General features: G+C 40.0%; 1 protein-coding gene across 1 annotated transcript in view; it reads left to right on the forward strand.

Moving 5' to 3' along the window:
• The window catches only part of LOC124545474, a 437,325-nt gene that overhangs the window by 258,005 nt on the left and 166,646 nt on the right, over nt 1-12,674 (forward strand). Inside the window, exons 4-5 of the mRNA XM_047124406.1 lie at nt 1,543-1,765; nt 5,599-5,788. Of these exons, the coding sequence (XP_046980362.1) occupies nt 1,543-1,765; nt 5,599-5,788 (413 nt within the window). The remainder of the gene's footprint in view (nt 1-1,542; nt 1,766-5,598; nt 5,789-12,674) is intronic.

Here is a 12,674-nt window from a genome sequence, read left to right on the forward strand (position 1 = left end):
TCATCTACTAATTTTCATCTTTATTCCTCATCTAGCTGTGCATTGTGAAGTTGATGCTTTGTTTGAAATTTCATTATCTTACATCTTCCAATTCTGTAGAACTGTTTGAAGTTACTCAATCATCCACTACTTCCCTGGAAATCATTATAATCTATGTTGCGTACAGTTTGTTGCAGGTAATATAGTACTTCACTATCATGCACATCCTGAAAACTGTATCAAGCATTATTGAAATGCATAAACACCAGCGTTTGTAGCAAGTGTGCCTTGTCCTCCCTTGAATATCTGTAGTTTTTCGTATGCACTATACAGTCATATTGCAGTCGACTTACTCCAAATCTGTTCATAGTTGTTTTTTTACTGTGTTACATGATCTTCCATGTATATAATTATGTTTAGACCCACTCCTTAGACGCAGATTGTCCTTTACTACATTTCACTGGAGACAGAATTTGTTTCTCCCTGTCCAACAAGGACTACATGGCTCAACACCTGTTTCAGTATCACTTTCACTTGTTAAGCACGTTTTGTCATCACTGTACTCCTCATGTACATGTCGAGCGTATACGACACCACACATTCCACTTACTCATATTGCAGATATGCTAATATTTCATTTGCCTCTTCTTTCTCACTCTGTGTAATTCCTTCAGTTATAGATATAATGCAGTGTTGCTTTGTTTATCATTGCCATCTGCTTTGTGTCACACTACTAGCACTGTGGCAGTGTTAGTTACTTATCAGCCAAACAGTTCAACTATGCTCAGTAGCCTCATGCTGTGCTCACCATTGGATACCAGCAGTCCCACCCTCTGTTGCCATCGGGAGGCAGTATTGTGGTTGCATGCTAGACAATATGTGGGGTGTCGAATGCCATAAACATCACTGGCCTTTTGCGACATAGCACTCAAGGGATTCCTTGTTAGAGGAAAAGTAAGAACGGGTGGTTTTTTTTATTATGTGGACTATTGCAAAACTTACAAGTAGCATCACACACATTGAAATGGTTAATCATTCAATGCACCTATTGGGGAAGAACTCTTAGTGGATGATCTCTGCATTTTAAACATAACCGTTGAGTGTAAAGCACATGTTTGAGGCTGAAACTGACATGAAGAATATTATGAAGAGTTTGTGTTTCAGAATGATATATTTTAAATAAATGTGCTGATTACACTGCTGTAGTTTGCTGTCGTCCTGAAAAAGCATAATGGTCAAACCAATTCAAAATTCCATATCTCTCTCTCTCTCTCTCTCTCTCTCTCTCTCTCTCTCTCTCTCTCCCCCTCTCCCTCCCTCCCTCCCTCCCTCGTAATGACATCATCATTGACAGGGCATTGACCTCTTGTCATCCCTCCCTCCCTCCTTCCTTCCATCCAAATTAGTCCTGTTTAAAGAGTAACGATATTTATTTTGTGTTTACATTGATTCTTAAATTATTAGTGTACTGGTAGTATTACATTTAAACTCATTTCCTGTATTATTCGTAGAATTTCTTGGCTCCATTGCAAACGTTTTGCATAATAAGTATAATTTCCTCAGGTCTGTGGATAGTGAATATTTTCTATATAACAGATAGTTATGAACAGCTTAAGTGGCTAGATGAGCTTCAGTATGAGGTGAAGCTGGAGACAGATTTCATGGGCTGTGCAGCACGCAGGAATAGGGAGTTGGCGCTTGTTAGAAGAAGTCCAAACCTTTCCTCATGGAAGATTGGTCTCCTTACTGACCATTGTGATCCTGTCAGCAAAAGTGTTTTTGCTAGGTGAGTGTGTTACTGGTAGCATATTTGATGCAGCTGTATTTTTCTGCATTATTGATTGAGGAATTTTCTGTGTGTATACAATTTTACATCAGTCTGTTGGCCTCCTGAATGCATAACTCAATGTGCATGCTTTTGCTGTACTTGGAAAAGTCATGGTTTAGCAAATCAGAGTGGAAGTGTTTTAAGATTAATGCTCTTAGATTACTTGTTATGATAAACTCGTCCTTGAATTATGTGTTGTTTTGAAAGAAAGAAGAAGAAAAAAAAAAAAGAGAGAGATTTGTTTATGAAATAACTTTCATTGCTGTCATTCATTATTTTCATGTAGTTATTTCTTGAATGAGGTGTTTTGGAAATGTTTCCTGTTTTCAGATTTGTTTTTTTTGGGGGGGGGGGTTCATACCCCAGTCAGTAAGAACAGAAGGAACTCTTGTAGGGTCACTTTCTTGTTTGTCTTTCTGTCTGTCTGTCTGTCTGTCTGTCTGTCTGTCAAGACTGTTTTTGCCTGGAATGGCCAGAGGTATCAACTTCAAGCTTGTCACATACCATGGGCTACGATTGCTTGGCAGTGTGAAAAATTTAAAGTTTCTAAGTCAGTGCAGTCAAAGACACGGCCACTTAGGTCACACATTTCAATAGCCAGAAACTCGTTTATCAAAACCTACAGGGTACTTTCCGATGACATGGAATCATGGAAATTTGACAAGAAGCAAAGTTTCACAGTAAAAGAAAAACTCCCAAAATTGTGAATTTGTAATTTTATCACAAAAAATACTTTTTGGCATTTCTTTTTGTCATTTGTTATCCATCTGTAAACCTGTCCATCTGCTTCCCTTTTTCTGGGGACTGGTTAGAGCTAGCAAGCTGAAATTTGTTACATACTAAGATCTACAGTCCCTCAGTGGTGTGAGAAATTAAAGCCTCTAAGTTAATGCAGACAAAAGATACGGCCATGTCTCACATATCTGGATACTTGCACGATCACTCGGCAAAATTTATAGATGGAGCATTTGTTTGCGTGCCAGGCCTTGTGGCCTAGTAGTAACACTCAAGTTTAAAATCTGTCAGACTATGAATTTTCCAGTCTTCATTTTAACCTAACTTACATATCTTAATAATGTGTGGCCTTGCCAGAAACAACCTATGGTTTGAATATCACGTTATACTGTAGCTTCCCTTTCCCCGGCTGGATAAGTGTGTAGATTAGGGACACACAAGCACATGAAGTGAAGTGGTATCCAATAGAAAGACTTGCAGCAGGCCATTGAACACCAGTAATTAATTATCTATATACATAATTAAGTTTGTACAGAACGCTCAGAGCATGTGTTCTACTCATACTTGTCTGTTCTTTTCATGTTTTGTGGCATTTATGCGATGGTTTTAATGTGCAAGGTGCTGCATTATTCTGTTGCCTCTACTGTGATATATAAACTTGCACAACCTTGTAATTAATGATGAATATTTGTCCATAGTTCATGGCAAATTTGGGAAAAAAGACATTTTCTTGAAGTCTGCAGTTTGCAGATAAGAGTCCGCTGTGGTAAAGTAGTCATTCAGTATAACCAAAATAGGTGAACAATGTAAAAAGGATTCATTCAGTTGAAAGTATGCAAATTTAGTTATGATAAATCGTAATGATATGGAATGAGCCATTTTACAGTCATGTCTCAAATTAATTTAAATGTGGCTATATGCTGAACACACAAAGTGGAACAACTATATAACCTTAAAAACAATAAAAGCAGATGCTAGATTGAGGGCCATTGGAAGATTTCTAAGGAAGTGTAACTTTGATCTATAAGAGGGATAGTTTAAGAAAACTCCACTTGACCATTCTTTGAGTGTTGTTCACCTTTTTAAAATTCTTAAGAAATAGATTAATGGAAGAAGTGTTCCAAAAAATGGCAGCACATATGTCCACAATTTGTTTATTAAGGACAATCGTGAAGACATTTATGGAATTTGAGTGGTGTTCACGCATTGTGCAGCATGGACAGGATTACTGATAAAATCCCGAGAATGTACCACACAAAATGACCAGAGAAATTTAAACATAATGGAGGCTTACAGTAAGTCTTTCTTCCATTGCACCATTTAGTAAGGTGGTTTGTGGAGTATAGGTGGGAATATTTTACAGCCATTGTTAGTAGGATATTAAGATCATTACATTGATGTGATTATGTTTTGTAAGGTAAGGATATGTTGTAGGTGATGTAATATTGAGTTGTTTATGCTTTAAACATCTACTCCAGAGTAAGGCCTCATGATAATTTGAGAGGAGGCTCAGGAATGAATACAGTTCTGGGGAAAGACAATATTGGTAAAAATGTTATACAGATAATTTTGGCTGTGTCACCATCTTGCATGTAGGCCACATTTTAACCCTTTGGCAAAAGTATGTATGTTCTGTGTGCATAAAGATGTCTCTTGCCATTCTTTCAGTTGCAATATTGCTTATCTGCAATCTACTAGGTGAGAGCAACATGTTAATTCATAATCATAATACGAAAAAGATGGATTGTTATCCAGCCCATAGCAGAAGCATTGACTAAGAAAAGACTGCTAAACTATTAGCTTTTGGACAAAAAGTTCTTCAGAAGCAGAAAAAACCACAAAGACACTCTCACAGAAGCACGACTCGCACTGGTTACTGTCTACAGCTCTTGGGGCCCCCTAGCCCCCCCCCCCCCTCCCCGTCTCTCTCTCTCTCTCTCTCTCTCTCTCTCTCTCTCTCTCTCTCTCTCTCTCTCTCCTCTCCTCTCCTCCCCCCCCCCCCCCCCCCCCCTCACTTTTGAGACTCGATGCCACCTCGATCCTCGATGCAGAGTAGTACTTCATCCTTTCCATGTTGTTATTCCACTGTAGTCTTTGTATTGTTTAATTTACAACCATGTAACTTTTGTGGCTGCTCTTTGCTTAGTAGTAGTAGTAGTAGTAGAGGTATATGAATACTTACTTCCTATAACATAACTATTTAATGAACTATTTAATGCATATTAGTACATCACGAAGAATTATGGAGAATGTAAAAGAAAGTTCAGAAATTTTTAAAGCATGCTTTATAGATTTTAAATTGTTTGTGTGGACAACACCTAAGTAATAATCCATGTCAGGCCAAAATTCTGAAGAATACTTTCAGTCACTGACGCAGGCACATTAGAAATGCACCTTTTAATGCCCGGAATGGTTTTGGCAGAAGAAGCACATAAGCAATGTCTTTCACATGACACCATAAAAAGAAGTCCAAGGTTGTCAGGTCCAGAGATCTACAGAAGAGTTGAAGAGGTCAGATCCCTGATGATTCCAGTGGGCTTGGCTTGGCTTCTTCTACCATCTTATCTCCACCAATCACATAGCACAGATTTTGTTGACATCTGTATGGCAGCGCCTCAGTGTTGTCACAGCTCTGTTGTTAATGCCAGCAGCCATTTACACTTCACAGTTAAAAGTTAGCAGCAGCAGTGACAGCTGCCCGGAATCATCTCTTGCTGACTGTAGTATAGGTGGCAGAGAGCAGAACACAGTATTGTTATGTTCAATATGACCAGTCCAATAGTTCAGTAGACATTGATTTGAAAATGTGTGAACGTCCGTACCCCATTTAAAATTCACTGCACATGCACAACAATCAAAAGTTTGAATTGTTTTTCATTCTGTATAATTCTTATCAGTGTATTCCTCTAGGTTAAATGGTTATGGTTGTTTGAAATTGGTGTAGTCATTTGGAACTGCCCTGTATTTCTCTCTTCATTGAGGGAGTCATAAGACGAAAAAAATCAACGTATATTAATTTCATCTCTGGTGTATCATTTACAACAGTTTATTTACAGATTGCTGGAGGCTGGTGGAGCAAAATACTTCCATATATCCAGAAGGACAGATATTTTCACCCTGGTATATGAAGTAGATTGGGTTCTTGTATGCGGACGTAGTGTAAACTGTGAGGAGATGGTCAACCGTCTTTCACAGCAAGGGATTCTTTGCATACGCCTTGGTTTTCTCATAGACACATTATTGATGGTAAGATTTTATCCATACCTTGTAATTGTGGTTGGCATGTTCAGTAGCAAGGGTACCATTAATTAAATTTTATGCTTTGATGCCAGTGAGATTTACTTTTAATAATTATAATGATGATGATCTAATATGTAATTTCTTAGACTTTCCCGGCAATTTGATGACATCTCGTGGAAGTCAGGTTTTCTGCCGGATATCAGCGTCTTCCAAACACAATATTTCGACATCATTACTTGACGTCTTCATCAAGTGTTCCCTGAGACTGGCTGCTTGCTGGACCGGGTCGCATATTTATGTCTGCCCGGTGCTTGGTGTTCTGTTTGCCGTTCCCTAGTCGGTCCGCGCCCACGAATCGCGCTATCCTGCCGCTCTAGGTGTTCCCTATTCCGTTCGCGCCCGCTCTTGCCGCCTCCAACTGCGGTCGTGGCCTCCTGGTGTTGCCTTCTTGGTCCGCGCCCGTGAGTGGCGCTCCCCTGCCACTCTGGACGTTCCCTATTCCATTCGGGCCCGCTCTTGCCGCCTCCAACTGCGGTCGTGGCCTCCTGGTGTTCCATTATCGGTCCGCACCCGTGAGTGGCGCTCCAGTGTCTTGGCTCGGTGTACGAGTGTTCTAAGCACCCCAGTCTTTTGTGCTGGGTGGTGGCAGCTGTCGGCCTGTAGGTATAAGTCTGTGTGTGTTGGCTTTCAGTACATGCTGTGGCTGATGGTGCCATCCGCCTTCTTCTTCAGCAGGACATCCAGAAACGGAAGCTGACCGTCCTTTTCTAGCTCCATGGTGAATTTAATAATCGGATGCCTTGAGTTCAGGTGCTCCAGGAAGTCTTCCAGTTTTTTGCGACCGTGGGGCCAAATGACAAATATGTCATCAACGTATCTCAGGAACCATGTTGGCTGGTAAGTGGCAGTTGTAAGAGCCTCGTCCTCGAACTTCTCCATAAACAGGTTGGCCACTACTGTTGACAAGGGGCTACCCATTGCCACCCCTGCAGTGTGTTCATAGAATTGACCTCCACATAGGAAGTAAGTCGATGTTAGAATATGCTTAAACAGATCCAGCACAGCTCCATCAAACTTCTCACTGATTAAGTCAAGTGTGTCCTTAAGGGGCACTCTGGTGAACAGGGACACCACGTCAAAACTGACCATTAAGTCTGCATCTGAGAAACGTAGGTTTTTAAGACATTCCACAAAGTCCCGTGAGTTGCAGATGTGGTGTGCACACTTCCCCACATATGGTGCCAACATTTTCTTGAGATATGTTGCAGCTGGGTAGGTGGCTGCCCCAATATTGCTCACAATGGGTCGTAGTGGTACACCCTCTTTGTGGATTTTAGGTAGTCTGTAGAGTCTGGGTGGTACTGGTTCCTTGGATTTCAGTTGTTTGATAACTTTCTCAGGGCAGCCAATTTCCTTCAGCAGAGACTTGGTTTTTCTGTCCACCCTGTCAGTTGGATCCTGCTCTAGTGGTTTGTAAGCCGGGTCCTCCAGAAGTCGCCGCATCTTCAGGTCATAGTCACCTTTCTGCAGTATGACTGTGGAGTTCCATTTATCTGCTGGTAATACCACTATGTCATCATCTTCTCGTAATCTCCTGAGAGCCATCCTCTCGTCTCTTGAGATGTTAGGCGGCCTGGCTCTGGTAAGGGCTCTGCACGTCTCTCTCCGAATCTCTTCAGCCGTACTTGAGTGTAGTGTGTTGATGACTTGTTCCACAGAGCTGATGAAATTGGCTACCGGTAGATCTCTAAGAGTGACAGCTACCCTGATGGTTCTTGGCAGGGGCCTAAATTTAGGCTGAAGAGATTCGGAGAGAAGAAGAAATCAAGAAGCTGGCATTTTTACCGTATGCCGGGCCTGTTTCTGCCAAGGTCAGCAGAATACTAATGAAACATAACATCAAGAGTGTCTTCTGCCCACCTAGCAAAATCAGGGCTTTACTTGGAGCAGTCAAAGATGACCTGGGCTTAAGGAAGCCTGGCATTTACAATATTCCTTGTGAATGCGGTATGTCCTACATTGGCCAAATGACTAGAACGGTGGAAATCAGATGTAAGGAACACCAGCGACATACCAGGCTAAGGCAGGGCACAAAATCAGCAATAGCAGAACACTGCCTAGCGTTGGAACATTCCATGGATTATGAGAACACCAAGGTCATGGTCCAGACCCCCAGATTCTGGGATAGTGTCATCACTGAATCTATAGAGGTAAAGATTGCACAAAACCTGATTAACTGGGAAGCAGGATACCAGCTAAGCACTGCATGGAACCCGGCATTTGAACTGCTGAAGCAATACCGGAGAAAATATGTTGCCAACACCAGACATCTGCACACTGCGTGCACGAACCAAGGAAGGAACACCAGGAGGCCACCACCGCAGATGGAGGTGGCCAGAGTGGGCGTGGACAGAATAGGGAACGTCCTGAGTGGCAGGGGAGCGCCACTCACGGGCGCGGACCGAGAAGGCAACACCAGGAGGCCACGACCGCAGATGGAGGCGGCCAGAGTGGGCGCAGACGGAATAGGGAACACCTAGAGCGGCAGGATAGCGCGACTCGCGGGCGCGGACCGACTAGGGAACAGCAAACAGAACACCAGGCACCAGGCAGGCATAAATATGCGACCCGGTCCAGCAAGCAGCCAGTCTCAGGGAACACCTGATGAAGACGTCGAGTAATGACGTCGAAATATCGTGTTTGGAAGATGGTGATATCCGGCAGAAAACCCGATTTCCACAAGATGTCATGATCTAATATGTTTGGTTATAATTTGTAAGTATTTTAAAGCAAGCCTGGAAGCGTTACTTTATTCAAGGAAAATCCATGCAAACTTATTTTGATAAAAAGATAATTTTTGGTTTCGTGTAATAACGCAGATCACTCATGTTTAATACTGTTTAGACTATAAGGACATGTGAAATTGTTCTGACTTTCTTCCAAAAAGGTATTGGACAGCAAAGTGTAAATTTTTGAGTAGATAGGGGTTATACACTTCCTGAAAATAGTAATAAAAATAATGAAATAGAAATCCATAATTTGTCCTTAAAGGACATTTTATTTGATCAAATGCAGCAGACATTGTGCAGCTGTGTTCTGCAGAACCTAGAATTTTTATGAGTCATCAGAGATTTAAGTTTTAAAACTATTTACTTCAGCACAAGAAGCTGAAAAATGAATTTTTGTTCAGTATATGGGGAAACAGTCTTCAAAAAATTTCAGTGATACTGTACTCAACAATGGGGATAATCATGAAAAGTTAGAACAGCTCAGATGTTGGCTACATCCCCTCCAAATAAAAGCGCCAATGGCTCAACATGTGTTTACACACACACACAAAAGCATAGAATTTGTAAATTGTTTCAGTTGTCATGGAGAGGAGCTGTTTGTGAAAAAAGGAAAAAAGGGTTATTTTGATATTATAATGGCTATTCAGGGTGTTTCAAAATTCCTCTTACAGACTTGTTGGGGTTGTAGAGGAGACTTAGTACATGAAGTTTCAATAAGTAATGCATGTCTGTAAATGTATAGTTTGGATGTAATATACGTTTGAAGACTCACTTGAAAACCGATCACTTCATAGTATGCATACGGTAGAGACAGTGAGGTGTGACCTGTGTACCCTACTGGATCCCTAGCATGGACAATGTTTTGAGCACCCGTGATTGTGTTCTCTTACAAGTGACAAAGGATGTCCTCTTCAAAGTCGAGAACTTAATGCGTCAGAGGGGTACCACAGTCAATCGTCCTAGTTCGGAATGTATCAGTTTCTCACAGCCATTGTTGTAGTTGGGCAAACATGGTATGTTATGTCATCGTCATAGCAGGGACTGACAGTGGCTTCCTGTTATCAGTTTGTGTGCGCACTATGAAAATTTTATATCCAGATGGTACATTTCAGGATGTGGATTCCTTACAAAACTTCATTTACTAAGTCCTCTCTACAACTGCTAGAAGGCTGTAACAGTAATTGTGAAACGCCCTGTATATGTGTGTGCATACTGAGGATGCATTTTTGTGGGATCGCATGCGTTTACCTGGTAAACAAGATAATTAACTACACTTGTCAAAATGCTGGATGATTTTGGGACAGTATTCGAAGAAATTAATAAGTAAATAAAACCCTTCACAAATGTAGGCGTTGACAATGTTGACAGTGTTTGTTAGGAAAAAAGTAATAAAATGTTGAAGAGCTGTGACCGGTGGGTTACATTTAAAGTTCAGTTTTCAGGCTATAAAAGTATCTATTTGCCAATTTTGTATCTACTAGCATCATCTTGAGGGAAATTCTTCTCAGGTACGGACTTCATATGGATTTTGTTTCATTCTTCTTTTGTTGATTAAATTATTTCCGAGCACTGTTAAGCATAAAATGTTGGTGGTTCATTAATCGATTCATTGGTAGCTTAGTTTGTAGTGTTAGCATAATCGAATTGAAATCATAACATTGCAGGTTTGAATCTATCTAGTAGGAAAATCCCTTAATTTTCATGTTTATTAATAAGTGGAAATGCTCGTTAACAAATAGGGAATCATAATTTCTTAAGAAAAATACCACATGAAAATGTGGGTATGGACACTAAATTAAAATTTGCTTCTAAAATGAGACATAAAATAGAAACTCGTATAACATTTTGTTTTGTTTAACAAAAATGCATTTCGCATGACTGTATCAAATTTTAATTTGTTTCCATGTGGCCAGTAATTCAAAACAAAAATGTTATTTTTATGAAAAAATAATAATTGATGATTGTTAATTATCCATTTGCATTTATTAATAAATATAGATTTAAAAAAGGACACTACTAGAGAGATTCAGACAAGTGACATGGCAATTAGTCAAATTACTCTATGAAGTGAGCTACTGACTAAGTCAAAAAACTACAAACATTTTCTATTTAACGGTGCTAGAAAATATAATTAACTTCAAAGGTTGTTTTCAGTTTTTTTGAGAACTATGTAAAACTGTTTCGGGAAACTGACGTCCGGGCACTGACATTTAAATTCTGTTATGTGCGAAAAAATTAAATATGGCTGGTCCCTAAAGTGACCTTCTCAGATGACATTTGAAATCATGAGATTATCAAGTTTTGTAGACTGTTAATACTGTTACGTAATTCTGTCTTTTCCATTAACTCATTTGTTACAGTGTGAAAGAAGAATAAAATCTGTGAACAATTTCTGTATTTCGTTGGACACACTGTCATGGGTAATTATGTTTTGATAAGTCTGTAGCCTTAGGCAAACCCAATTCTCCACCCTCTTCCAAACACTGTAAAAAGGCAAGTGGAAATTTATTTTCATTTTCTTTAACCTTTTGAATGTCGAGGTAACGATCTGTCGTTACCCCCTACTGACGCTAATACTGTCAGGGTGCTGATTCGTCGGTACTCTGCTTCGTCTTGTTTAGCTTACATAATCGGCGCTAGATGGTGTTGGCGTGCTGATTACAGATGCTCTTTGAATGGAGCTATGTGTAGATCGATAGCTATCGACAATTGAGCATCGTTTTGGTGAAATATTAGCATTAGATTATTCTGCTTTTGCATTGTTTGTTGACGCCGTGATTCGTAGTACCTGTTTACATTCTGTTATTGCGTTCTACATTCTTGATTTTGCACAGTGCTGTATTTATCATTGTCTCTGTGTGTTTTTCTTCACAATAAGAGTTTACAGTTTGTTTATTTTCTCCGTTTTTTTGTGAAAAATGTGATCTACATCAGGTCACAACAGAGGACTTACTGCCGAAGAAATTTGTGAACTTTTAGAATGTACTAGTGATACAGAGTGTTTTAGCGAAAGTAGCAACAGTTCAGAAAGTGACAGTGATGTACTTGACGATATTGTGAACGAAAGTGAAGACGAAATGGAAGATGTACAATACACTGAAGTACTTGCGCCTGAAACACTACAGCCATTACCACATCCATTTCAAGAGCTGCCAGGACCAAAACATATGCCACCAGTAGGATCTCCTGTGATAGAATATTTCAATCTATTCTTTAATACAACGTTGCTTCAGCTTATTGTAACTGAAACGAATCGCTCAGCTAAACAGTTTATAACTAAACATGCTACATTGTCCAAACCATATAAGAAATGGAAGAATGTGACAAGTACCAAGGTAAGAGGTTTTATTGCTTGCTTACTAAATATGGGACTCAATAAAAGGCCCACAATGTTATCATACTGGAGCACAAAACTGTCACAGGCATTTCCATGGTTTGGTAAAATGTTTTCTGCCCACCGATTTAGGCATCTGATGAAATTCTTTCATCTTGTGGATAGTGAGAAATGTCCAGCACCAGGCCATCCTGATTATGACCCATGTATCAGGTACCAGCCATTGGTAGATCATGCTAATAATATATTTAGACATCATTACACACCTCATGGACAAATTAGTATTGATGAGAGTCTAGTTGGCACTAAATGCGGGGTGTATACGACCCGGGAGATCCGGGAGAAACCCGGTAATTTTTTCATCCGGGAGAAAACCGGGAAAAATCCGGGAATTTTTTAGAATTCCGGGGATGTTTCATTGTTTTAGTTTTCAGTTAAATTTTTGTAACTTTGACTAGTAAGAACCAATACTCTAACAAAGAATATTACCGTATCTCGCTAATGCAGAATAATACTGCAGCAATAAAACACGAACGAGAGAAAAAAACGAAAATAAAACCTAAGTTGCAAAGGAAATTCTCCATATACAGGAACAAAACACAGTGATCACACAAGCGTCTGCGAACAGCAAAATGTGTCAAGGCTTTAGGAAGACTATGCAATGTTTCATAACAATAAATTGTGTCCGATGAGCGTGACGTCACAGCTGTTTATATTAGATGCTCCCGTATCTTTATGGAACAATCAGTACGCCGGGAAAGCTTTAGCG

The sequence above is a fragment of the Schistocerca americana genome, chromosome 8 (assembly GCF_021461395.2).
Source record: "Schistocerca americana isolate TAMUIC-IGC-003095 chromosome 8, iqSchAmer2.1, whole genome shotgun sequence".
Taxonomy (NCBI): domain Eukaryota; kingdom Metazoa; phylum Arthropoda; class Insecta; order Orthoptera; family Acrididae; genus Schistocerca; species Schistocerca americana.